The following is a 26384-nucleotide window of genomic DNA, read 5'->3' on the forward strand; positions in this document are numbered from 1 at the left end:
GTGTGGTGTTTGAAAGAATCTGGAATATAATTCCACTATAGGAAATATAGAGTTCAGCAGGTTTGAGACACACAATCCCAGTGTCAGACTTTAGGCGGGTTCCTGTGAAGTCTGTGAGGGTTTAGGACTGGCCCACTGTCAGACGTTCAAGTGTTCAGACATTTTGAGCTCTCATTTTTACAGCCTCTACCTGAGACATTGTTATGGTCAGATCACATCTCTTTTTACCCATTATCCTGTGACTAAAATGATTGCCTGTTTGTGGGTAGTCAGGTGATCTGAGCAGGAGTGCCACATGACATGGGGTCATTTCAGAGGACATTATGACATCTGTTCTGTACGTCCTGCCTGTTTACTTACATAAATGCTGTTGTGAGATTTGGTGATGGCAAGTCTGAGAGAATGCTCACCTCTCTGCTTCACCATTCATGTTCAGATCAAATTCTCCTGTAAAACATTATTGATCAATTATGTCCTTTGTCCAACTCTGCCAGCAAAAAAATACATCAAACAAAAAGCTTGTTAAATGTTGTTTTATTTCCAGTCTCAAACAAACTACCCATGTGATTATACAAGTTTTACAAGTAGTAGCTAAATGTCATTCGACAAGCTGCTGTTTCTAATCAAAACGCCCACAATGTATCAAACAGGACATGTCATGTGATCAGTCTTTACAAACAGTAATGGTGAGATTCTAAAGTAAACATTTCTTGGACTTCACAAACTGAAATTGATTGCTGCTGGTTAACAAAGAAAAAGCTAAAACTATCAGTAAAATGAAGACTGCCAAGATCACAGGCAGCGACTCCCAAATAATTATTCACAAGAAATAAAAAGCAGGACAACATAACGGCATGTGTTACAATTAGCCTAAAATGAACTGCAGCACTTCAAAGAAGCAACTGAAACACTTGCCGGGGAACAAATGTATGCAACAACACTTCCACAATATACAGGCAGGTTGGGATATATGCCACGGGTTGGTGCAGTCCACCAAGCAAGAAAAGATTGAGATGTGTTCTGCCCCTCTCCAGTATAACGTCTGCGTTCTGTGGGATCTGTGTGGAGATCAAGAAAAAACACTAATTTGAATACAGCATTTCTAGAAGATGATGTACAATTTCTTGTGATACAAGATGGACAATTTCTAAACTGTTTGGAAAAATTTAATGGAAACCAGAAATGGCCCTTCACAGCCACAACATCCTGAAAACGTACCAGAGATCATCACCAGCGCTGATGGTTGTTCCCTCGGTTGTACGGTGCACGCTGACGCATCACTCTCATGCTGCGGTACTTGGACACGATCCCGTGACTTTTTCTGAATACCGGCCTCTGATTTGGAAAAGGACGCGTCACTAAGCTCTCCTTAAAAAAAACACAAGGAATTCAAATATGAGTTATTAAGAAATAAAGATTCCACAAGCCGTTTCACATTTCCCAGAAGAACTGAGTGACATGCATACCATGAGAGGTCTTCTGATATTTCCAGACAGGTCGGGGCCCCCCCTCCTTGGACCACCGGTGAACCACTGCCTCTGTAAAACACAAGAATAAACGCTAAGCACATTCTGTGTGCGATCACACCCATTTGTTCTCATTACAATTAAAACAATAAAGTGCAGACGTAAATTAATATTCACATATATTTGTCCAGTTGTGTTATATCTGCCAAAACAAGTTTTGCAGTCTTATACAATGAATGTTTTACCTGCATGGGTCCTGGTCTCTTGAAGGGTCTCCCTCTGTAGCTCTCCTGCATATTAAATGGCCTGCAAACATATATAAAAACACACATCAGAAACCTGATACGCTCTGCATAAAGCTAACATTCCACCTACTGCAAAACACAATGAAACGTACCTAAACACCCTCCTATCCACATAGCCCTGTCTTCGGTCTTCAGGCGATGATCTGGAATCATTCGTCTTTGAGAAGCGGCTGTTTGGTGGCGCATCGTGATCGGAATTACGTTCTATAAAAAATAAATCAATAAAAAAAAGGAAAAAAAAGAAGAGGTAAGTGATAATAAACAGCTGAAGCATTTTAACAATGGTTGACAGAACAATAAAGGAATGTAAAGCAATAAATACCAGCCTCTGGTAGGCACTTTCATTACATGGGAAAAGAAATGGCTCACCGTTCTTTGGGCTCCGATCTTTCGTAGGTGAGCCGTCTTTAGAGGAGGAGCTTGGCCCAGGTGGCCAATGGGACAAAACAACAAGGTCACGTTTCTCTATGGGAGAAGATCTGGGGGGGGAGATCAGTGGAGGCCGTGTTAAAGACAACAGCATTCCTATAGCAGCATCATGTGAGGCCTATGTCAGTGTATGAACATCTTTAATGTGGCCTGGATACATTATCAAGACATTGAAGCTATCACAATGTTTAAAGGAAACAGATTACAAGTTAAAACATTTAAATCACCTCAACTCTTAGATGTAATGCAATTTAAACCAGTAATGAACAGCAATGTTATGCAGGCAGACAACTGATTTTATATCTATATATATTTATATTTATATACACAAGTCACGCATCACATTGGTACTTACAAAGACCATGGAATGTCCATGCTTCTTTACTCCTATTTTTGTACCCTGAATCAATCTGAGCTCTCTTCGTTTACTCAGTGATTGTTAGAGCGGGGGAATCGTGGAGACAACTTTTAGATATGGGTCTAGATCACATCACCAAATCTTCTATCATTCCTCTCTCAGAAGCCCAGGAGGACGGTGCCTGGTTTTCAGTCAGACTGAACTTCTGACCTTTGTTCTATCTGGACTTCATTCCTTTGGTTGTCTTCAGTCATCACCATCCAAAGATCACCATCCAAAGGGTTTCACAAGATTCGAGTCTTCGAGACAGCGGTAGCTTTGACGGCTGAACACACACCATGTCAGCTGACCAGCTTCTTCTCCTCGTCGTGCAGTGGCTTTAAGCGATGATCCACAGGGTTCAAGGGAAGTGACCACAGGCTTCGCAGGGGTCACAAATGAGACTTCTATTCCTTTAGATGTCCTCCACTTCTTAACATTTGGGGCATTGGGCATGAATTAGAAAAAGCAGGGATTTAATAAAGGTGATCTTGCAGTCAAGGCTCCAGCACTGTTCTCTGGTTCAAGTTACAGTGGGATAGAGTGCAGAGACGTGGTTGAGATTATCTCTTGTCCGTCACACTAGGGAATGTCTTCGCAGGTTGCCGTATGCAGGTTTGGGTTACAGATTTTCAGTGGCTGTGTTAGTCTTGTAAAGAGGCTATTGAATATTCTGACTTCGCTCAGGCTGATGGCATGCACCTCTGATTTTTACATTTAGGTCACACTTCAGATTGGACACAAAGGTTCTGAGAACAGCACATGCTGACCTGTGGGTCCAGACCAAATGCATTCACATTAAATAACACAGTGGTACCAAGCTGGTCTTGCTTCCGTCCACATCACACCTTGTTCTTGTCTACGTTAAATCCGTTCTCTCAGGACCGTCTTGCGTCACCATTTGTGGCTTGTCATGTTTTAGTGTTTGATGTCGTCTTCTTTTGTGTCAACCACACAGATATTTTCCAGCCATTTAAAATTACATATCAAGGCCCGTTTGCCTGCAGGTTTTCTTGATAGGATTACATGAATAGAGGTGGCCAAATAGTTGCTTTATGCAGGTTTGACTGCAAAAGTTGACGTTACCGTCCCTGGTGAATTTCATCAACAGCGTCCGAAATAATTCTCCAGCTTTATCATAGATAATGCTTGATGAACGTCTGAATGTGGGCTTGAAGTTCTCATGACTGCAGAGAGGCAGAACATTCCATGATCTGATGGACTGCATGAAGTAGTGCTAGTAGTGGTTTAGCTCCTCTTCGTTCAGCTGAATGGAAATGATGACTGTCCACAAGGTATCACAGATAAGGGGCAGAATCGGTTATTCCATTCTGATGAGACAATCCGTCTGGAATTAATCTACTTTGCAGACTGCAAGAATAAGATTCCCACTTTTGTGTAAGTCAAACGTATGATGAACATGTGAAGGTAAAAAAAAATCCTGAGTGTGGATTTTAAACAAACTGTATTAGTCCATCAACTGTTTGCCAAATTCTTTGTCTAGGCTTTTAACCGTCTCTTTTTTACAGTTTAAAGTGTATTAAAGCCACTCTGGGACTTTAACACTCGACAAAAATGGAGTCAGTTAATTTATCGAGAAAAATTAATGCAGGTACACTTCTAACTGAGCATCACTATGGCCTTCAATATAAAATCCTCTTCCTTGTTTTTGGCTTTTCCTGTCTCCGTTGTCATCAAAAATCCCATCTTCCATCTTGACATTGTAATTATATTCAAAGTAAAACAAAGTGGCACAGCTCTGACCGGCCGTTCTTGGAAATCCTGTCACCAAACATGCCACTTGTAACTTTGCCGTCTCATGTTTTACTTAATGCCGTGAGCAGTCACCACTGTTGTACATTCATATGATGCATCTCTCTTCCCATGGTCCTTGACTGGCTGACATGTCAATAATTTCAATGGGGCAGGCTGGTAATCGCAGTCATTTTCATGTCCTCATTTTCCATACTCGAATATACCATTTTAGCCTACGGGTTGTAACTTCAGCTTCAATTTGTTTGTTCTCTAACGAGGGTGAAGGGGTCTTCACAACATACCGAACACTTCTTCCGAGCTTATTGTTGACAGACAGGAATCCTTCAACAGCACAGATCAACCTTTTCCCCCACATTCTTCATCAAGGGCGTTAAACTTTCTGTCAGGTTTTATATCGATATGGTGCGCAACTTAGCACTTTCTCTTCAGCCCACTTCACAGGAAGATATTTCAAACATGAGGCAGACAGGGAGGCATTTGAAACCCTTTTGTAGTTTTTCATCAACCGAATCACTGTTGCACATTTAGCTCATCGTGATATCTCCATTTTCCACAGCTGGCACCCCCTTCATATAGAGACATTCTTTCTTGACCTCCTAATCATCATCAAGCCCCTGCGAACAGTGCTAGAAGAAAAATACCGTACCTGTGTGTGTTCAAGGACCGGCGAGACTCCACCTGTTCTTTGCCTGTATCAGAGTCTCTTGAAGACTTGCTGGTAGAGGCTTCTTCTCTGGGGGGTGACTGTTGTGGTCTGCCCCTCCTTGTTTCCAATGTTTTCAGGGGAGCTGCATTTGACTGGAAACGTTTCTTCCTGATGGCAAGAACAGAGTTGAAATTTTCCCTTGAGGCAGAGTCACCTAGGCGAGGCCTGGGTCTCACAGATGTTGGTATTCTGAGCTTCATGAGAGATTCTGCTCGAACTTGTCTGCTCTTAACCAGGTAACTTCTATCCCTAAGAGATAATGGTTTTCCACCAAAGGGCCTGGGAATGCTGAGCAGCTGAGGTCTCTCTCTCCTGGGTTGTTTTTGATTGCCATGCTCCAGTGCAGGGTCTGAAGTGGGCATGCTGATTTCTGATATCCTCCTCTTGCGGGGTCCTGCAGCTTGCCTCTCCTGAGGGTTCCTGTGGTAGGAGGACGATGGTGATGGACCTCCTTTCCATAACGGGGGCCTGAAAGGGGGCAGGTGGGGAACATCCTGTGCCCTCTCTCTACTGTGGGATCTGCTGCCTTGCCTCTCCACTGGACCACGCTGCCGCCTGGAGTCTTGCTCAGATGACCACCTGCACATCCATCAAACAATAGAGAAATCATTACAATGACAGATCCATTGCCATGTGGGAGGCGGAACTTTTAACTTTTATCTTAATGCAGCCCCTTCTTAATGCCATGACAGAATGAAACAGGTAGGAGAAGTACATTTTCAAAGAGCAATTACAGATGTAATACTCCTCTCAATGGCAGGTGAAACCCCATTAACATCAGACCCCCATTAATTCCCTCTAATAATTATGAGTTGGGGCAGTGTAGAGATAATCAATACGACCCCTGTGACTGGGAGGACTGGGCCAGCTTGAGGCCTTCTCTTTAAAAATTTTACCCAGCTGGGGTTGTTGCTTCACTCTTGTACCTCTCTGGACATGAGCTTCTCCCATGCATCTCTCTGGGGTTCCTCTGTGACCCAGAGGGCCCGTGTTCTCCATTGTGTGGATGAGCGAACGCTCTAGGCTCGTTCCAGCGCTTCATGCCATGACCCGAGTGCTCAAAGGGCCTTTCTCTGGGACTGTAATTCTCACGAGGGTCTCGACTCCGCTGCTCCTGATGCTGAAAACCTGACTGCCTTTTGGAGCCCCTGAAAGACCCCTGGTAGTTTGGTGTTGAGCCTGGCCTCCTGTCAGCTGGGTGGTTGCGAAAATGTCTTGGGGAGGGTGACCTGTGACCTGAGGGGTGACCATGGAAAGGTGGGCCCCTTTGACTCTGAGATCCTTGTGCAGGACTGCGAGAGGATGACTGATGCTGGGCATGGGGGGAGCGGTTTGGCCTGGATGGGGAAGGCCTCCTCTGGCTGTGGTGTGGTTCCATTTTGGGAGGGTACGATTGAAAGGAATCCTGATTCTGGGACCTCCAGTGATTGAAACGTGGCTCCCTTTGCTCTCCCATCAGGGGAACTCTTTTGACAACTGGGGGTCGTCCTCTACCTCTGGAATCTTTCCAGTGAAAAGGGGCCTTTCCTTGGTAGCCCTGGACATCTCTTCGACTTTTGTTGGGGTTGTAATTCCCATCGCTCGATCCAATGCTATGACCATCTCCGTAAGGTCTGATAGGACACAAGAAAAACAGACAATTGTGGATTACAAGACACAAAGCCACTTAAAACATACCATCATTTTGCAAAAATAAGGGCCATCAACTAGCTTAAATCAGAGATTCAACACTCATAAATATAGCATTGAACTACTGCACGACTTGACGAATGAAAAGACATTACCTGGACTTCAAACGTGGTGGTCCAAAATGTGGTCGAACCATATTTGGAAGTGAGTGAATAATCTATGGACAAAAAAAAGAAAACTGAATTTTGACAGCCTTGAGCATATATAGTGCTTTTTTTATTTTTTAAAATGAATCGCCCTGACTCTATAGTCTGATACTGAGTAGTTATGTTGCTTTTACTCATCTGCCATTTCTTGTTCCACTCACTCATAGTTGCTTAAACATTAATACTATTAAACATCAATGTAATACCTCTAAAATAAATTAAAAATATAAAAAAATAAAATGGTGTATTAAGTGAATGTCAATTAAAATCATTATGAAACACACAATATCATATTGTTTAAGTTAGTATTAGAAAATACTACTTATTCTCAACTTGCAATGTTGAACTGATGTTATATGTTGTTTATCACAATAAAAAACTGCTATAAATGTATGTGTTTACTATTAAATAATGCAGCGTGTAAAGTATGCATTAAAGACAGTGAGTTCATCTAATAAGCAAATTCAAACAATTCCAAATGTAATGGTTCAAAGTGCATATTTAACAGATAGCAAGTAATATGGGTAAAGCCAACCGAAAGCAATAAGTAAACTATTAATCAGAGATAAGCTCCCGGCCCTTAGGCTAACCTAATCAGTAATATCACACACAGTCACGTTATCATGCGTGATTTACTTTCAACGCTTCACTGCAATCCCCGTTTACATCCGTCAGCTGTGGCCACTATACTCGCTGTTGTGTCCTGGGGGGGAACTGCGGTTTCCTGCCGTGTGTGGTGATAATTAATGTCACAACCACTAAATGTACATTGATATGTAAAAAGACATATCCTAACAGACCCGAGGTCATAGTGGAATCCGTACGTTTTAAAGTTCAAAACAAGAAGACGAAATTAACGCCGGGTTTCTTATTAAAGCGAGCGTCGCTTTCCGGGTGTGAATGTGTCGCCATGGTGGCCGTGGGTTCAGTTTCGGTCGTGATCCTTAAATCCTTGTGAGGGATCTGGGCAGACCGTGCTTCCATTTTTAGTATTAGCTAGCTCATTGGCAGTGGGTTAGGAAAACAACAGGACCCAGTCTGTAGCGTATTTATGTGGTTTTAAAAAGCAGACCCTTAACTGAAACGGTGAGCCTAGCGGGGACACCACTGAAGAATGTCCCTCGGGCTGGTTTATACTTAGCGACAGAAAGAAATACACGTCGAGCTAACATTATCTAGCGTAGCGTAACCATACCTAAGCTACATTTGCTAAGGGCCAATTAGCTAGCCTGGGTGTTTCGCTGATTTGTTCCGCCGCTGGACGGAGCTCTCGGAGACGACTGAGCTGCCATTCACGTCGCGACTCGTTTGAACGTCTTAGCGAGATACACAAAAAAACACAAAATAAATCACCCAAGCGTTGTTTCTGATAGCAATGCATGTAATTCATTAACTTCGCCAACTACTCACCGAAGACAAATCGTCGACTGGAGCTGCTACGTGCGACTGCGACACAGTTGAGCTGCCCTTCTTCGTCAGAGCTCTCTCGCCCTTCATCAACACAGTGAAATGCATGTCACTCAACGTCAAGCGCCACCTACTGCCTCGGAGTGTGTACTACATGTCAACGGAGTGCCAAACAAAAAGGTCTGATCCTGGGCATGAATTTTACTCCCCTTTTACATCCTCACACAATTGTATCAAAATCAACCCTTTTTAGATAATCTCTATTATATAAATATGCCTGTGTATGTTTATCTGCCCCATTTGTATCAGCAAAGTTAGACCGAAGTTGAGAAACACCTCTTTAGGATTACGCATAAACCTACAGCCTCCAAAATGAAAATAAAGTCAGTTAAACAAACATGTCACCAGGCTCCTGCCTGGTTTGTAGTGGAGCTGTTATATATACAGACAGCTTTGTTTTCAGCTACAGGAAATATCCATCTGATTTATTTTTCTTTCTCTAAAGTCTTCCATCTCTTTCATCCATCTCACTTCATGCTTTAGTTCCAGATACAATCAGCTTCTGCCCATGTCAATTGCTTAATAACACAAACACACAATCAAAAACACAGAATTCCCAGGTTTACATTTTATTGTTTTGGATAACATTGTTATGACCATGCTAACCATGCACAATGTCTACAGTAATTGCATAACTTAATGTGTGGAGCTGACTGGGATAGACTCTTGAAATATAGGTATGAGCAAACTTGAATACTTTTTGAAGTGTTTGTATACTGTATCATTTATTTATACTCATTTGCTTTTCATTCAAATTAAATCCCTTTTCAAAGAACTGGAATTTTAGTCATTGTGGTACAGCAGTGCTTACTATGCAAAATATACAATTCAAAAATCCTGTGTTTCCAGGATATGCAGTGTCTGAGGAACACAAATCTAAATGGCACCTTATAAGTGACACAATGTATATAAGCTGTTGGCATAAGTGTTTTTTGGAGTTTGGCGGAGATGAAGCGTTTCATTAAGGTTCAAGTTTTACAGGTCAGCAGTGGCCAAACAGAGAGGAACACAGCCAGAAGACTGTAAAGTGATGTGCACAAAGATTCAGTAACTAATCAGTCATTAAGGCATCTCTACTGGAATTACATTTAGGTAAAAGAGTCTGCTGGATAATTCACAGGAGCAGAGCACAGCATGATGGGAGGAGAAATAAACAGCATCATTATAGCTACAGAGCACACACACATTGATTGTTCAGTGTGACACAGCCAGATATCTATTGGTTTGAATCTATGTACTTCACTGTGTCTAAGAGATTGAAGCATCCTCTAGTGTTGTTCCTTGGAAAACCTAAACATAGCAAAGCACACCTACGGAAAACGTTTTAAATGACATGAAGCTGCTTGGCTGTCACTATTTTCATCAATGAAATCCAGTGAATTGTTGAAAATTGCCGATTAAATGAGCTTTTATGAATGCAGTCCAAGGTATGTGCCAATAATTGTGTTAATGCTACAATTTTCTCAATGTGCAAACATTCAAGTCGACAATCATTCTCCTCATCCACGTGCAGTTAGAAAGTCCTAATTATTTTTACAAACATTTCAATGATCTCATAACAATCTCAGACCTCTTCTAGTTTGAAGGAGTCCTGCTTGAGTTCAGTTTGTCAGATAAATCCGTTAAATTCCAGCCCAATCTATCATCACCACATGCACAAATAACATTATTAGGGAGGAACATTTCTCGAAGTACTAAAATTGAGGCTATCATGAAAGGGAAATAGTCATGCCTTTACCAGCAACAATCTGAATACGATTTAAAGGCTTAAGAGGGCATGTAGAAAAGCAGAGGTACAAATGCAGTCATCAGTGCTCTGAGCAGTTTTGTTACTCCTGTTCTGGGACTGAACTGGGACCCAGTAAGGAATCTGTGCAGAGAAAAAGAGATTCTTACCATAGTTTAGCCATAGTAGGTTTTCTAAATGTCAGTAATATTCAAAACCCTGATTATTTACTTTTTTCTGTCATTATCTGTCACCTATCACACCGTCTCCCACACGTGCTCATCTTGCACACACGTCGTCTTAAAAAGAACAGTAGATTAAACAAAATCACACATACTTTCTAAGGGTCAGTTGATATGTGATTGGAATATAGAATATATGATTTCTTTATATTGCAAGTCATGGGTTACAGTTTGTTTTTCTTAAGTCAATCTCTATGGCTCTATTCCCATAAATGTAGTTACACGGGGGCTCACACTCAAAATGTGATAGCTTGACAGAGACAGAGAGGAGGGAAAAGAGAGAGAGAAGGCAAGCCAGAGAGGAAGAGCGTTAACAGACTACTGGATGCTAAGTTTGTTTGAGGATGGATGCCTCCCGATGAGCTTGGAGTCTGACATGGGACTGACCACACCCTCAATGAGGTTCTTGTTGCAGTCGCCGATGTTGCCTTCTGAGGAGAGTTTTGGGTAGGTGGCGCTGCCCGTCAGGTCCATGAGGTCCTCCAGGGCACGGGTGTTACTCACGCTGCTGTGCTGGGTTTCGTTTACTGGCGAGAACTCTGGGATTGAAATCAGTTCCTCCCTTGAAACTGGGCTGGAATATAATCATTGAAAAAAAATGAAAAAAAATCACGTATATCAGTGCCCAAGTGTGTAATGTGGTGAGAACTACTGTAAACATATTAATAATGATAATATCACAGGGTTACCTGATGACTCACCTGACCTCCATGGACTGCACCCCATCACAAGACAACATACCCTTCACGTCTAGTGGCTCCAGCCGGATGACTGGCGGGGATAGGTGTCCCAGTGGCAGGGGTGCCAGGGAGGGTCTTACGACCTCCGTCTGGGACCCTCCTTTAGCAGCTGTTAACACATGCAGGCTTTGCTGTTTGCTCGCCTCAGCAGTTGGATGGCTTCTCTTCAAGGCACTTCCTTCCCCCTTCACTGCTCCATTCATCAGACCACCCTCCCTTCGGTTGACTGCTGTCGGCTCTTTATTTATTTGCTCGGCGGCTTTAACATGTGCTCTGTGCGGCTTGGTTACATTCATTTCCACCTCCCCTCCCGGTTGCCTGAGCACACAGGCTTTGCCGTCTCTGTTGAGTCGGTTGGCATGCTCTTCGGCCGTTTGGTTGGTGTCCGGCCTCTTCTCAGGAACACTGTGTGTTGGTGTCACTTGATGAGCGTTGTTTTTAACTTGCAAACTCTTCTCACAGTCCATCTGTGCTGCTGCTGCTGCTGCTGCTGCCACCTCTATCTTCACACATTCCTTCACGCTGGCCCGGCCTGTGACCTGCTCTTTAACCTGAAACTCAACCTTTTTGACCGTTTGCTCTTTCACCTGAGCGTTAACAGTCTTTACTTCACCTGTGGAGAATGAAAAACATCACAGTGGGCTTCACGTTATTTGGACTGCCCAGTAATCATCAACTGAAGTTAGATTTGAGTCGACCTGAGTCCTGCAGGCAGTACATTTGTAATATTTACAGTATCTCTGGACATGTATGCTAAATATCCACATGAATAGTCAAACCCAAATGAGTTGAGAATTAACATCAGACACTCCAACTAAAGTGTGAGCCTCACACTGCGCAGATCTTCCAAGGGCATTTTCAAGAACGGCTAATTTTACAGTCAGCTCCCATGGCACTGCTCTACAGTAAAAAGTGCCCTATCAGCACTAAGAGGAAGGCCTGCTGCTCCACGTCCCACAGTATATCACATTACTCAAATGGTTGTATGGCCCACAAAGACAATGTAGACAAGGTTGACTATTTTGAATAGCCAAAGCATCACAATCATTGCATACAAGGACAATAACAAGAACGCTAGAAAGAAAATATTGGTGTACGTCCCCCATTGAGATTTCACTCAAGCCAACTTATAAAAACTGGATTACTGCTGCGCATGCTCAAAGTAAGGCGATAAATGAAAGAGATCATAAACCATGCATGCCTTGTTTGCATTTTTACAGCGGCAAGGCATACAGAGAGGGGCAGAGTAAGCAGGGGCAGCAAGCAAACACAAGTATTTGCAGGGCGACTGAAACGCTCACTGACCTGGTGGTGAGACAGGCTTCGTCTCCACCTGCTCCTCCTTCTGATTCAATGCAGAACAGAGACGATCGAGTCAACGTTTGTCGTAATCAGGACACAAAACCAAAGTATCACCAACAGTAGAATTTAATAAAGATAGTAACAACAGAAAGTCAAGAGTCTTAATAAATTAAAAGGATTAAAAATGCACGTAATCAGCAGGTGCTTAAAGGCAGCTGGACTACTGTACGAGAACAGGGGTCTCTTACAGTACCTTCAAGTCAGCTTCACCCTTCCTGGTTCTCTTCATGATCTCCTCAATTCTCTGCAAAGATATATCAACAACATATCAACATTTCATCTCTGTGTGATTTCCAGAATTCACAGATTAAAATGATTCAAGTGCAACATGCACTGTTAGCTTGCATGTTAGCATTGAATGAGTGTCCTTTCTGAGGACGTTTCTGTTTAAAATCACCTTTTTTCTTAGTTGCCTCTCCTCCTCTTCATGTTGCGACTGCATTTCTCTGTCTTGCCGTTGGCGCTCTGCGTCCTCCTGAGCTTGGACTTGCACTTTTTCTTTCTGTTAAGACGGCACAATTTACACAACATGCCAAAGATTCTCCTGAAATTCACAACAATGTGCATCCAATAAAAATGGAAATCCCAAACGTTTTTTCAACGGGGCAAAAACAACTGCAGCTTATAATAAATCAGTTACCTCTTTGTCCATCTGGGCCTGTAGCTCCTTGTCCTCCCTCTTTCGCTTCTCTTCTTCTTGTTTCAGCCTGTGAAGCTCTTCCTCATTTTTGGCCTTTTCCTTCACCTGTTGAGCCTTTGCCTCTTCCTGTTGCTGCTTCTGTGCGAGTTGCTTCTTCAGCTGCTCTTCCCTTAATCTGATGAGCAGCAGCACATATTTAACCATTTTAAAGATCACACAGAATATACAGTGCATCCTTTAACTCGTGACATATTCAGTGAACTCACCGTTCTTCTTCCTCTTGTTCCTGCTTTTTCTCCTCCAGTTCTTTCTGAGCTCGAGCCTGGCGCCTACGCTCTGCTAGCAACTTGGTAGCCTCCTCTGCATTTGTCGTGCCAGCTGCCATCTTCCCTGTGAACGGACAAGCCGCTGATTCTGTCAAACACACAAGAAGAAACGGGTGTAACATCATCCTGTTGTTCTACTTAAACTCAATCCAGCGTAAGGTTACCCATATTCTACCGTCATTTGCATAAAGTCCACCTTTTTTCTTGTCTCCATCCTGAGAGCTGCTCTGTGTCTTCTTCTCTGTGAAATCCACTTTGGGAGACATGTGGTTATTTCTGTCAGGGGACTGATTTCTTCCAGATGTGTCACCTTTGAGATGCTTATCCAGTGTTTCACCTTGAGGTGGTCTGGATTTAGTGATTTCAACATTGACTACATTCTTTCCATCTTGTGAAGATGGACCGGTGCTGTTCACGTCGGTATTCTTTGTCGCTGCTTTGGGTTGTTCACAGTGTTCCTTCTTGCCTTCTGGTTTCCTGTCGTCAGGCGACAGGTTTTGACGATGTCTTGTAGGAGAGTAATGGTACTGATGAGCGTTGCTCGGAGACTCGGCACGGATCCTAGAAGCCAGCCTGCACACAGATGGAGTTGTTTGGCTTTAGAATTAAGTCTTTCGTTTTAGGAAAGAAATGTTAAAATAATGCTGTGCAACAAAGGTAATGATCTCTGCTGACAGCCACATTTGTTCCTCCAAACAAATGATCTTACTTGGAGGTAGTAGGGGAAGCCAGGTGCCTTGTGACACTAGCAGGGGATTCAGATCTCTTCACAGGGGATCCACAACCTGGGGATGCAGTTCTTCTCTCTCTGCGCAGCCGCTCTTTCTGTAAGCAGTGTCAGAGTGATTTAATACATAATATAAGACACGCATTGTAATGTGTGATGTATGAGGTCTGACCTTGGGGGTATTGGGAGTGGACTGAGAGCCTCCTTGAAGTCCAGCTCTGTTGTGATCTGCAGGGTTCAGCGAGCCGCGGAAAGGTGACCTGTGAGGGCTGCAGGGCGCTACGTGATGACAAACACCAGGCTTCAAAAGTCAAAGGACGGCAAATCGCAAGTGACAGATGGATATTAATACAGTAGTCAGGGGAGGGCTTGACTGGCCGGTGTTTGCTGCATCCAGCTGAGGCTCACAGACTCATTTTATCAGCCAAAAATCAGTTGACAGGTCTTTTGCATTTTAAGGCACAAGGTACAAATGTATCGGCAAATAGGCATCCTTGTTTCCTCTGTTTGAAGCAGACTAACTCCTCAAATCTAGAAATAATTAGTTCACATCAGATGCATGATGAACTTTGCATCAACTCCGAGTCAGATATTCCATCCTATTGGACAAACATGGAGGGGGACAGTCTTGTGATTCTGCCAAAATTGGCAAATTGATTTCCCAGAACTAGATTAGAGCCGAATGAGGGCAGGATATTGAACATATCTTACCGGTATGTATGACGGAACAATCTGACATAATGGGGGGGTGTTAATACCACAGTTATCTTTAGAAATTAATCCTGAGTCTGTATGCTCCAATGCAGCGTGACGTAAGCACACACACACACACACACACATAATCCCCGAAACCCAATTCCCAACATGTCTCCCCTCGCCACACCCAAAACTATGACAGCAAATGAAAACACACACACAGAGACCTTGAGAGAACTCACAATGACAAAAGCAAAAGGCTCTACACACGGAACGCATCGCACAAAACCAGTCGGTGGTCGTCTTGTCATCTCCTGCAACTTCTCATCCATCTGTCACCATCTGGAAAGCGTAATCTCCAAAGAGTGCAGCGCTCTCAGTGAGATGACTCTATCCGTGTCTGTTTTATTTCTATTCTAGGTCATGTGCAATTAATCTCCAAATAAACGTCCGCTCAGTCGGCACCACTCGAAAGGCAGATTATCAAAACAAAGAAGAAGCAAATACAACCTACTCATCTGTGCACTGAGAAAATAACGCCGCTAGTGTTTGAGGATCATTGAGGTTTTCAAGTCATTCTGATCCAGCGTGCTTTAGCCTGCTTGTAATCACGGAGAGGTTACTAATCTGGGGGGACTAATCCGCAGGTTGTCTTCTAGGGAAATTTGAAAGCGTGTTACACTGAACATGTGTGTGTGTTTACTTAGGCTAACATGTATGCATACTGGGCTGTGGAGTTTGCCTCGACAAGAGAGGAAAGCATGGAATTTCCTTGAGAACATTAAGAAGATGGAAATGTTTGAACTTGACTTGACCTGAAAATCAGGTCAGATTATAATTAGTTAGTTCGGATACCCGTAAATGCACCTGCACTGATAACGTCTGCCTGTTCATTTGCATCCCTGAAGCCTGTCTCGCCAGAGCTGTGCATCCACACTGACTCTTGGGACGATGACTCAACAAAGCAACCGAGCAGAAACACAGCAAACATACCGAAGCCTGGACAACATAGAGCTTACTTTGCAGACCTACATGATCAATATCTCATTTGCATAGAGATTCAACAATGGAGCATTTTAAAACATGCCTGCATCACGGGGAAGAACACGTTTGCCTTTTGGTTGGAGTTGAAGTTTCAGCTCACCAAAAGGCAAACAAACAAAAAAACATGGCTACTGTTGGATGAACGGGAGGGCTGATACATTTGGGAGGGCAAGGAGGGGGGGCTTAACTTTACCAGATTCGCTGACAGCAGGAAGGGGGGAGGCAATGCCATGGGAAAAGGCGGAGGCAGCAGAGAAAGGGAGTGGGGCATTCTCACTGTCACCTATAGGCAGCGGGCGGAGCAGAGCAGATACAGCGTTATGAACAGTTTATCTGAGCAATTCCTCATCCAACTGTGTAGAGACCTGGATGGGAGTTAACATACCAGCAGGCATGAAGCCTGATGTAGAGGCTTTGAAAATATCCACAGTGATTGTAAATGTCGCTGTGGCACAGTCATGTGCACAGATGATTTTTGGTCTTATTTTCCATTGTTCAATCATCCACTGAAGTTCCAAATTGTGATGCTACCGAGACACCATGCAGATATGTAACTCCATCCTGTCTCTATGGGAAACTAGGAGGACATTTCTATTCATGCACTTCAGCAGCCAGGCTGTTGGCAATGACCAGGCCAAGAGAATGGCTCTCTTTTACAAACACACACAAACCTATAGCACACTATACTATACACACACACATACTGTGTCATGTTGTCTCACAGAAATACAGCAATATGCAATCCTTCTGGAAAAAGCACAACTTTTCTTCCATGTCTTGCTGGTTCTCTTGCATCCATGCCTCCTGTCTCTAAAACCATCCCTTTCAGTTCCTTACCTGCTCCTGTAGGGCAGCCTCGGCTCCAACGTTTGGCCCTCTGCTCCAGCTGAAGGCTTCGCTCCAGAGAGCGCTTCATCAGGGCCTCCATTCGCTCCTGAATGCAACACAGCAGAGACACTGTCACCTCACTACTGGCTTTGTCATTTTTGCGCCACAGCCAGGGATAAGTGATGTATCCTACACAACAGCAAACCCTCTGACCCTGTCCTCCTCAAGCTGCTGCCTCCTCTTCTCCTCCACTGCAGTTCTGCGGAGCTCCTCTTTCTGCCTCTGCTCCTCCAGCCGCCTCCAGCGTTCCTCCACTGTACGTTCGTACTGCAGCCGAGCTCGGCGCTCCTTCTCCCTGATCAGCTGCTCCCTGGCCACTGAAAGAGACAGGAGTCCATGGACCAACGTTGTTGCCGGTGGCTTTTTAATATGCGGCTGGTCGTGTGGAGTTCAAACACAACGTCTCTTGCAACAACAATTTGAATCAATACATTTTAATCTCTCTGCAAAATACTTTTTAAGAACTGTATTTTCAGCATTGCATGAACTTTTATGAGTTGCAGTGAACTTTTATCTGTCGATACACACCCAAGACTTTGCTTTGAATAGAAATCCTTGTCATCATGAGGCAACTGGAGCTTCATGATTTTCTGACCTACTTTTGTGAGCTAGTCTATGTTACTCTCACATTGTCTCAAGTGACATGGCTCATCATATCAAAAACCCAGTGAACTCCGCTTCTACTGGCTCTTCCATAACCAATTAAACTGTGAAAGAAAAATGTCACGACAAAAAACTTTGCAGGGAAACTTCATTGCAAATCGGATCCCAGCATCAACATGAACTTGGGGGTATTTCAGAGCTTCTCAGTCCACAGAAATCAGCCTTTTTGGACATGGACATCACCCACCTAGGCTTCTCTCCCTCTCCTCACGTCTCTCTTTGGCTAATCGCATCCTGTCGTCTGTCTTCATGTAACCCTCCACAACTGAAAGACGAATCATAATGATGTCAGAAAACAAACAGTGAAAGGAGAGAAATATGTGTGCAAACGTAAAGACTTACTTTGTTTACCTGCATGGTTGTTATTGATGTGTGAAGGGGACGCATGCCCATTTATCTGTGGTTTCTTCTCTGCGTTGGATGGAGCTGTGATCACCATGACAGAAGGAGAGAGAGCACACTCAGCCTTGCTTAAAGAGGAATGACATCAGCGCTACAGCACTGACCTGCAGCGCCGCCTTGTTACCAGCAGAGGGAAACGTGTCTTCAGCTCTGGTTGGGGCTGACCTGTGTTAAATGCATTGTGTTGCAAAATGCCAAGCAGCCCTATAGCAGGGGCAAACTGCAGCAATGTGCAGGAGAGGGGGGAAGCTGTCCTCGATGTGATATGTGATCCATGCTGAATGTCTCTTATGGTTATATTTCTTGTAGCTAATAATAACCTACAGCGTCACATCTTGTGTTGTGCAACAATCCAAATAATTCCCCATCATCATTGTGTAGTCAGTGATTTTCACCCAGATCAAAACACTTGGAAGGAAAGAGCACATCATGTGACAGACGCTGAAGAGGATTACTTACTAGTCTTTCCAGTTCGGGCTGGAGAGCTGTGACCATTTGTCGGAGATCTCTTTTCAGGAATAAGAGTGATGGGTGGTGGTGCCATCTTTTCCCCTAACGCACAGAACAGAGAGGAGGATACTTAGAGCTTTGTTGCTTTGTTATTTGCACTATCCTCTTTTACCGCTGTAACTTGTAAATGTCCCCACTGTGGGACTACTAAATGATTATTTTATCTCATATAGAGTGAGATCTCAGGGTACTAGAAACCCAATTTGGAGAAATATAAATCAAGTTATTTGTCTCTTTTCAGTTATTTTAGCCGACTAAAACCAACATCGAGGCCCTCTTAAAGGATCAGATCTCCTCACGTTACCTAAGCTTTTGTGCTACTGACTCACTGTACATTCATCATGCTTATTTTGTAACACTCATCATTTCCCATGATCACATGTTATTGTTTTTTTCACTAATTAACTATCAGTGGTCACTTATTATGGTTTTGAGGGGAATATCACTTACATACTTCACATTTAGGAACCTCTTCTTCTATCTTGAACCCAATATAAAGGGTTATACATAGAACCATCTCTGTGTGACCCAGAACTCTGTATGAGAGATTCTACAGAGATGCTTCCACCCAGGGGGCTCTCTCCAGAAATGTTCCACCCTCTAAGGATGCTAACAAGAACCCACCCAGGGGGGTTCTACCGAGAACACTTTTATATTCCCTCTAATATTGGGCAGATCTTTCTCCACTGCATGGTTTTTAGTTCAACAGGTGGTGCCATGTCCAGCAGCATCGGTGCTCATGAGGAACAATAACAACTGTTTCTTCAGACGTTAATAGAATTACCAGCCCTGCAGGAAGAACCATTTTCACCTCTTATGATCTTAGAGCTGGACAACATTTAATCCTGCTGTTGTAAAAACTACAATGTGTACATGATGTCCACATCTGCACTAAAATGAAATGAAAGCTGTTCTTTTCTAGTTTCAACATAAAGTGCCACTTTAGTCTTTTCTCATACTTTCTCAATGAAGCAGCTACTGTGAGAGAGAAACGTCTTTTCTCTCGAGTCACTCATACAGTCAAATCTGATTATCAGCACACAAGGAGATTCCCCTTCTTTAAGGGCGTGGAGGGCAAATACAAAGTGAGACAACGACCCAGTCTTTTCAGTCATCACACAGGGGTTTGATGCACATACAAAGATACACGGGATAATCCATGTGTCTGTCCGAAGTCGTCCCCTCTCCACCCATGTGAACCCTTTTATCGGGATGAGCTGCGTCATCGCCGAACAGGCTAAACAACGTGTGATGCTGCTATCCCCTCGTGAGGTAGTTAAAGGTAACAATGACAGAGACAGCAGCACACGAATGCGATAGATACCCCAGTTCTCATGTGCACACTCACTCGTCATATCAATAAAATAAAATAAACATTAGGCCTAGTAATCTGAGTTCATTGTAAAGGGAATTAAAACACGCAGCTTTCAGACCTGCATCCATTTAAACAATAAACACACACTGAGTCTTAGCGAATAGACCATTGGTGCTTGATTGATCCGTGACCGCACATAAAGCAGTGGACATGCCAATTGCGTCATTCGTGATTCGGCTTTGAATCGCGGCGCTAACACGACCGACAGAGCTCCAATAACACGATGATAGCAATCCTGGCACACGTCACATAACGCTTACCTGTTATCTCGCCGGATGACGTGACTGCTCTCGCCATGGCAGCTGTAAACAGTCACAAAGGCAGTCACCAAACACGCTCTGCGGCGAAGATAACGCAGCGCAGGTATCCGCTCCCCCTCCACGGCAGCAGCAGCGATACGCGCAGCCACGGCGGACACAAACAGCCGCTCACCATTCAGCTAGATGGTCTGAAGGTCATCGTGGAGGCTGGACATGACGGGCAGGACAGGGAGTGTTGCGATGGAAGGAGGGGAGAGATGCTGGGGCTGGAGCTGCGATGATGATGATGATGATGGTGGTGATGATGATGCAAATCGAGTTTGGTACCGATCGACCACCGTGCGTCGCAGCGTAAGCCCGCCCAGATACACAGGGGGTCGACAAATTCAATCCAAATTGAGCTGGCTGAGGCAGAAGGACAACACGTACCCTATATATGAATGCATCAATTACCTGTTTCTCAACAATAGGTTAACATAGACTAACGTCTGCCTATCACATATCATATGAAGAGTCATAAAACATTTTTTTAGATGCAACTAAAACTAAAAAAATACAGTTGCTATTTGACATTGCATTTTTTTAAAGATCAATCTGATAGAATACTTATGGGATGAATAAATATTGACTAAATATTGCAAAGAGGTAATCATGCACACATAAATCTATAGCCTACACCATTCATACAGCTGTGTGACCTAGCAGATAGATAGGTCATATGTATCTTCACAATTTCAACAGCAGCTGTTTTGATATCTGACCATGAGAAACGCCTTTGCAGTGGTTAGTTTGTATGCTTGAGAGGAGGGTATTTTATTCTCCCTGTTTGTTTTGGGAGGTCACTGTGCAATAACGATGCATTTGAAAGGACTACAATTGAATGCCATTAATGTTTTTGTATGGCAGAGCAGGGCTGGGAGTTGAGGATTAAATAAGTATACAATATTTCCTGAAACCTATTTATAGCCCTGAGAGGGTGGGATCAAGTTTAATAGGGAACATGCAAGTTGACTAGACTAAGGCTGTCAGCTGTAATCAGAAGAAATTATGTTTTTTTTGGGGGGGGGGGAAGTGGTCAAGTTGGGAGTGGAGACTTACTCCTTAAATGCTTAGTAGGGGGGAGAGTAAATACAGAAGCCAAATTGTTGAATACATAATCGAATTTCTTCGAACTGCCCGTGTCAAGGATTTAGGCCCACAGGGGATGTAGTGGCTATTCTAACCAGAGGGGGCAGCAAGGTTCTACACGCGCCTAGTCTGCCATCGACGCCACATAATTCGGACGAGAAGAAGAAGTGAGCGGAGCCGGAAGCACCGACCCTGACAGAAGGACGGAGCTGTAGAGATTGCGGGGAACTAGCTCACTAAAGATGCTGACCAATATCTCCACTGTGCTGAGGGCATGCGCTCAGAGAAATGTAAGTTTATTCCATTTAAACAACGGACCGTCTTAGACCAGCACCGCGGTACAGTCTCCATGTTAGACCGCCGCTGTTGACCCGTAACACGACTGTCATCGCTGTTCTGACCTTGTAAGGCCGAATGGTAGCTTGTTTGGCTAACACAGTTAAACGTCAAAACTCTGGACGATAGCTGTGTTTTAAGCAGTCAAGGTCCAGTCATTAACCATGTCCAACATTTTACGTAGTTAAACTATTGTGTTCTCATTATGGAGCCAGACGCTATATCATCACGGTGGTGTTACCGTATTTATAGTCCTATATATACCTCAGCTAGTCCATTCTGTTCAGTTTTCACGGTAAACGCAATTAGACATTATCCTCATCAATCTATTATTTGTAATAATATGCATTTTAGTCAAATGATATGAGACATTTATTATGTTCGGTCATGTCTGCTTGTGTTCTGTCAGGAGTCTGTTTTTGGTCTGCTGGTTATCCAAACATTAGTATAATATTAATAGATGACCACTTCTGGCTTTTTTTTGTAGAAAAACGTGTTCATATATTATAATGGAAATATATAATGGAAGAAATATTGTTTTGGTATCATATTGATAATCAGTTACACTGTTGTATTATTTGTTTTTCTATTATGTTGAGTCTTTGTCATTAAAATAAAATCTCCTTGCCAACGCAGGGAGCTGCAGCGGTCGTGTCAGCACGCACATACGCCGACTTCACAACCGAGGCCACTTTTGAGATAAAGGTAAGCTTCAAACACCAAGTTGTGTTTTCTGAACTGATCAATGCACATGGCAGGTTGGGTTGTTATGGGTAGTTTTCTTCCCTCTAGAAATGTGACACCCACAAGCTGGACGAGGCCCCGGCCACTCAGGTGGTTATGACTCGTGATGAGGGTCTTCAGTACTACCGCACCATGCAGACCATGAGGCGTATGGAGCTGAAAGCAGATCAGCTGTATAAGCAGAAGATCATCAGAGGATTCTGCCACTTGTACGACGGCCAGGTTGAGTGCACTTTAATTATCCCTAAATTAATACAGGACGAGTTTCACTTCCGTGTTTAAGTAATGACATGTTTGCTGCTCTAAAGTCTGGTTTAAAACACAACTGGATATTATTTTTAATGATCTGAGGGATTCATTCTGTGGATTTACAGTCTTTTAGAGCACACATCCACACTAACAGACATCATATCAAGTGTGTTTTATCCTTGTAGGAAGCATGTGCAGTTGGTATTGAAGCAGCAATTAATTTGACAGACCACCTGATCACTGCGTACCGCGCCCACGGCTACACTTACACCAGAGGAGGGACTGTGAAGGAGATCATGGCCGAGCTCACCGGTGAGACTGTGATTCTGAGACATTTTCCATCACCAGATCATTTTAACCTTCAGTCATTGTTGATTTTATAGATCTCAGCTTTCTTACGCCCACATGTTTTGATTTGCAGGCAGAAGAGGAGGTATTGCAAAGGGCAAGGGAGGCTCTATGCACATGTACAGTAAAAACTTCTATGGAGGAAATGGAATTGTCGGAGCTCAGGTATGTTATGTCATTTTCTGATACTGTGGAAATAAAAGGAAGGAGACATTGGTCACAAACAGGCTGATCTGTGCCTGCATGTTCCATAACAGCCTGGCCGGTGCCCCAGTTGTGTCAAATATAATATGGCAAGAAATAAAGGAGAAATTCTTGAGATTATGTTTTTCTTATGCAAAAGTTGCCGCTGAACTCGACTCATCACCCAGAACTAATTGCAGTCCGTGCAACAAATAACATGAAAATAAGACTGTGTCTTCGTGAATCTTGTAATGTTGTTTTAAAGGGGTGCTTCATACAGATTGATATCATGTGACCCCTGACATCTCTGAATTCTCATCAGGTTCCCCTGGGTGCTGGTGTGGCTTTGGCCTGCAAGTATCAGGGCAAGAATGAGCTGTCTGTCAGTCTCTATGGTGACGGTGCTGCCAACCAGGTATGACACGGAAAACGCTCTGTTTAATTATTGGATGGAAAGTGATTCCATAAATACATTGAAGCAAAGTAACACCAGCCACGCTTTGTGGTAAGAAAGTAACAAAGTGTAATAGTCTGTTTGTCGACTGTTGAATCAGAGCTGACACATCCTGTAAGTGCCCGAGGCAGCTCACTGCACACCTTCAAATTCAACACAGGGACATTAAGTTTACCATAAGGAGAAGATCAAATAAGACACTTGTGCCTATGTAAGCTAACAAAGTGAACAAAACGAAGACTAATGATATCTGTGGGCCACGTTAAAATAAATCCTTTGTGTATTTTACAGGGTCAGATTTTCGAAACCTACAATATGGCAGCACTTTGGAAGCTCCCCGCCATCTTCGTCTGTGAGAACAACAGGTATGGCATGGGCACATCAGTGGAGCGAGCTGCAGCCAGCACAGACTACTACAAGAGAGGAGACTTCATCCCTGGCCTCCGGGTACTTACTTTAATCTTTGTCTTTAATCTTTATTCCCCCGCTTGTAAATCAGATGATACAGTAGAATTCAAGTGCTATTTTAATAGCTATATTTGTCACTTTGTGGGACTTGTTCTGGTGTCCAGGTGGATGGGATGGATGTGTTGTGTGTTCGGGAAGCGACCAGATATGCAGCGGATCACTGCCGATCTGGGAAGGTGAGTTAAAATCATTGAATCATATCAAGCAGGAAATGTGGTTGTGAGCTTCTCAGCTAAGTGTCTTCTGTCCGACCTTTCATCAGGGTCCCATCCTCATGGAGCTTCAGACCTACCGCTATCATGGACACAGTATGAGTGATCCTGGTGTCAGGTAAATGATCACATATCCATACATTTTAAGTGGTGATAATTTAGATAATTGCTTTAACTAATCACTACGTGTAGAATATATGTTAAGCGATTTTCTTAATGGATTAATAATAATGTTATACCTGTATTAATAATAATCTGACCTACCAATGTTATCCTTGCTTTGCTGCTTCCCTTGCTTCTGCCACTTTCCCACAGTAGTCTTCACCCTACCTCCCGCTGTAGTAGCCTTGTAATTTAATGTTTCAAGTTGTAAAACTTGAATTTGGTGTCTGCTCTAAAAACAAACAAACCAGGATATTGTATACATAGTATGCACCCCTACAACATCCCTGCACCAATCTCTCCCCTCTCAGCTACCGTACTCGTGAGGAGATCCAGGAGGTCCGTGGTAAGAGTGACCCCATCTCCCTGCTGAAGGACCGCATGCTCAGCAACAACATGGCCAGCATCGAGGAACTCAAGGTAGCAAAACTTCACTTTGTAAAATGAAAAAAAATGCTGTTACTGCAAATTGTCCACTAAAAAATCCCTGTCTGTAGCATCCAAATAATTGTTTTATATATTTGTATTTAGGTATTAATACCTTATTAATCCAAAGTGCCACCAATGTGTTTTTATCAATTCAACTAATTCCAAAAATGGATAGAAGCATATCTTATTATGACTCCCTCAAAGGCTTAGTTTTAATGTTTTAAAGTGGGGTTGTATGAGCTACTCGCAACTAAGCAATACAATAATGTAGGAATAGATTCAGTTTAATTGTCAGTTTGATAGTCAGTCAAGTGCACAATACCATGCCTTCAGCTGTTTTGTAGACTCTGGTTTTGATTCGGAAAAAACAGAAATTTGTATATAAAAATTGACATTAACATGGGCCTTAAAAAGCACATGATTTCTGCTGCAGTGTTCTTATGAGGTTAGAGGTATTGTTTAAGTCTCCACACACAAAGCTGCAGTGCATTGTTTACTAAACACAAGAGAGAACGACTTGTCCCACTGTTTTATTAGCGTCCGTCTCATCAGTTTTTATGATCCCAGCTGGAGCAGACAAACACATCTGGGTTTCTGTCTCTTTATTATGCATTCAAACAGAATGTTTCAGAGCAAAACTCTCCTCACTGGAACAAAAAAATCTATACTAATATATAAAAATGTTTTGTTTGCAAATCCAAAAGTTTTGTTTGCATTGAGCTGAATCTTGTGAGCATCTCCTACAGTGAAAGATGTAAGAACGAGTGTAGATCTCTGCTATAATGTGCAGATGTAGACGAAAAGTTAGACAGCGAATGACTTTAACCTTCTGATTAACCTGTGTTGTGTCTGTAGGAGATTGATGTGTCTGTGAGGAAGGAAATTGAAGATGCAGCTCAGTTTGCCACCACAGATCCTGAACCACCACTGGAAGAACTGTGCAACCACATCTTTAACAACAATCCACCCCTGGATGTGCGCGGCACAAACCCGTGGTCCAAGCTGAAGTCTGTTAGTTAATTGTTTTTCATCCCGTCATCCACCCAATAATACCCCCCTCACATATACACAAATGTACCATGAACTAGTGCCTCAGACCCAGAGCTTGAACCATCAGCAAATACATTAATGTCAGTGCTGTAACATCACAAAGATGTTCTGAGAATAAAACTAACGATTAGCAAAGACGCTAAACTGGATAATCGTCAAATGGTTTTCAGTGTTCACCGTGACCTGGTCACATGAAATTCTTATTTATATTTATTGTAAAACTATGAATCTATTAGCCAACACGCCACAAAGGTCATGACCTTATGTATGAAGTACATGCACCAAAAGATATAGATCAATTATTTTTATTTTAGGGTCTCAAGAAATGACTTTAAGGAATATCAGGGTCTCTTAACATTAAACACCAAGTCAGAGCGTTTTGTAAACCTAACCCTAGCTTATATATTCAGTAGATTCTAAATGGACTTGTTTGATGGTTTTCTCTGGTCCCTTCTGAGGTGTTATAAAGCAAATCATCCCTGTTCATCTCATAAAGACACTGACCTGTAAAAAGTGGCTTTGTACTCTTTATACTGAGGTGTGATAAATCACTCAGTTTGAGTTAACCAGGGTCTTGTCTTTCTTTCTTTTAAATAAAACCCCTTGTTACAAAGACACCATGAAATGCAGAAGGGTGAA

The 26384-nt window shown here is 43.0% G+C and overlaps 3 protein-coding genes across 4 annotated transcripts; 1 reads left to right on the plus strand and 2 right to left on the minus strand.

Moving 5' to 3' along the window:
- Positions 1–518: 518 nt before the first annotated feature.
- Positions 519–8429, minus strand: LOC311025683 (uncharacterized protein; the record flags this gene model as incomplete). The annotated part of the gene is made up of 10 exons (XM_084028753.1): positions 519–1058; positions 1219–1368; positions 1467–1538; positions 1712–1772; positions 1864–1975; positions 2141–2250; positions 5020–5658; positions 5976–6692; positions 6864–6925; positions 8325–8429. The coding sequence occupies 9 exons, from the start codon at positions 8427–8429 to the stop codon at positions 1228–1230; spliced, it is 2019 nt and encodes a 672-aa protein (XP_083884879.1). The 3' UTR covers positions 519–1058; positions 1219–1227.
- Positions 8430–9210: 781 nt separating this feature from the next.
- Positions 9211–20190, minus strand: map7d2a (MAP7 domain containing 2a). 2 transcript variants are annotated; one of them, XM_084029464.1, is made up of 17 exons: positions 19983–20190; positions 18297–18389; positions 17787–17861; positions 17623–17700; positions 16926–17089; positions 16722–16818; positions 16078–16167; positions 14317–14423; positions 14127–14242; positions 13614–13990; positions 13358–13505; positions 13092–13266; positions 12849–12953; positions 12645–12695; positions 12395–12431; positions 11051–11702; positions 9211–10923 (listed from the first exon to the last, which is right to left on the minus strand). In XM_084029464.1, the coding sequence occupies exons 1-17, from the start codon at positions 20017–20019 to the stop codon at positions 10668–10670; spliced, it is 2658 nt and encodes an 885-aa protein (XP_083885590.1). In that variant the 5' UTR covers positions 20020–20190; the 3' UTR covers positions 9211–10667. The 2 variants fall into 2 exon arrangements, with proteins under 2 accessions (XP_083885590.1, XP_083885589.1); XM_084029463.1 differs by having other exon boundaries at positions 12395–12434.
- A 1053-nt stretch (positions 20191–21243) lies between these two features.
- On the plus strand, positions 21244–26334 carry LOC311026244 (pyruvate dehydrogenase E1 component subunit alpha, mitochondrial-like). Its single transcript, XM_084029655.1, has 11 exons — positions 21244–21400; positions 22083–22151; positions 22239–22412; positions 22625–22751; positions 22861–22952; positions 23293–23385; positions 23716–23871; positions 23997–24068; positions 24155–24222; positions 24578–24686; positions 25551–26334. Exons 1-11 carry the CDS (start codon positions 21353–21355, stop codon positions 25713–25715), a joined length of 1173 nt encoding a protein of 390 aa, XP_083885781.1. The 5' UTR covers positions 21244–21352; the 3' UTR covers positions 25716–26334.
- Positions 26335–26384: the final 50 nt, after the last annotated feature.

Source organism: Eutrigla gurnardus, assembly GCF_963514095.1.
Source record: "Eutrigla gurnardus genome assembly, chromosome: 15".
Lineage (NCBI taxonomy): Eukaryota > Metazoa > Chordata > Actinopteri > Perciformes > Triglidae > Eutrigla > Eutrigla gurnardus.

What these genes read in the sequence shown, in the direction of transcription:
- map7d2a (XM_084029463.1), bottom strand. Translation starts at nt 20,019, where the DNA reads ATGGCGAGAGCAGTCACGTCATCCGGCGAGATAACAG. An exon ending in CATCAATAACAACCATGCAG is followed by an intron (nt 17,701 to 17,786) that starts GTAAACAAAGTA and finishes TTCGTCTTTCAG; the next exon opens with TTGTGGAGGGTTACATGAAG. An exon ending in AGGCTGCCCTACAGGAGCAG is followed by an intron (nt 16,168 to 16,721) that starts GTAAGGAACTGA and finishes CGCTGCCTATAG; the next exon opens with GTGACAGTGAGAATGCCCCA.
- LOC311026244 (XM_084029655.1), top strand. Translation starts at nt 21,353, where the DNA reads ATGCTGACCAATATCTCCACTGTGCTGAGGGCATGCGCTCAGAGAAAT. An exon ending in ACTTCATCCCTGGCCTCCGG is followed by an intron (nt 23,872 to 23,996) that starts GTACTTACTTTA and finishes TCTGGTGTCCAG; the next exon opens with GTGGATGGGATGGATGTGTT. An exon ending in CCAGCATCGAGGAACTCAAG is followed by an intron (nt 24,687 to 25,550) that starts GTAGCAAAACTT and finishes TTGTGTCTGTAG; the next exon opens with GAGATTGATGTGTCTGTGAG.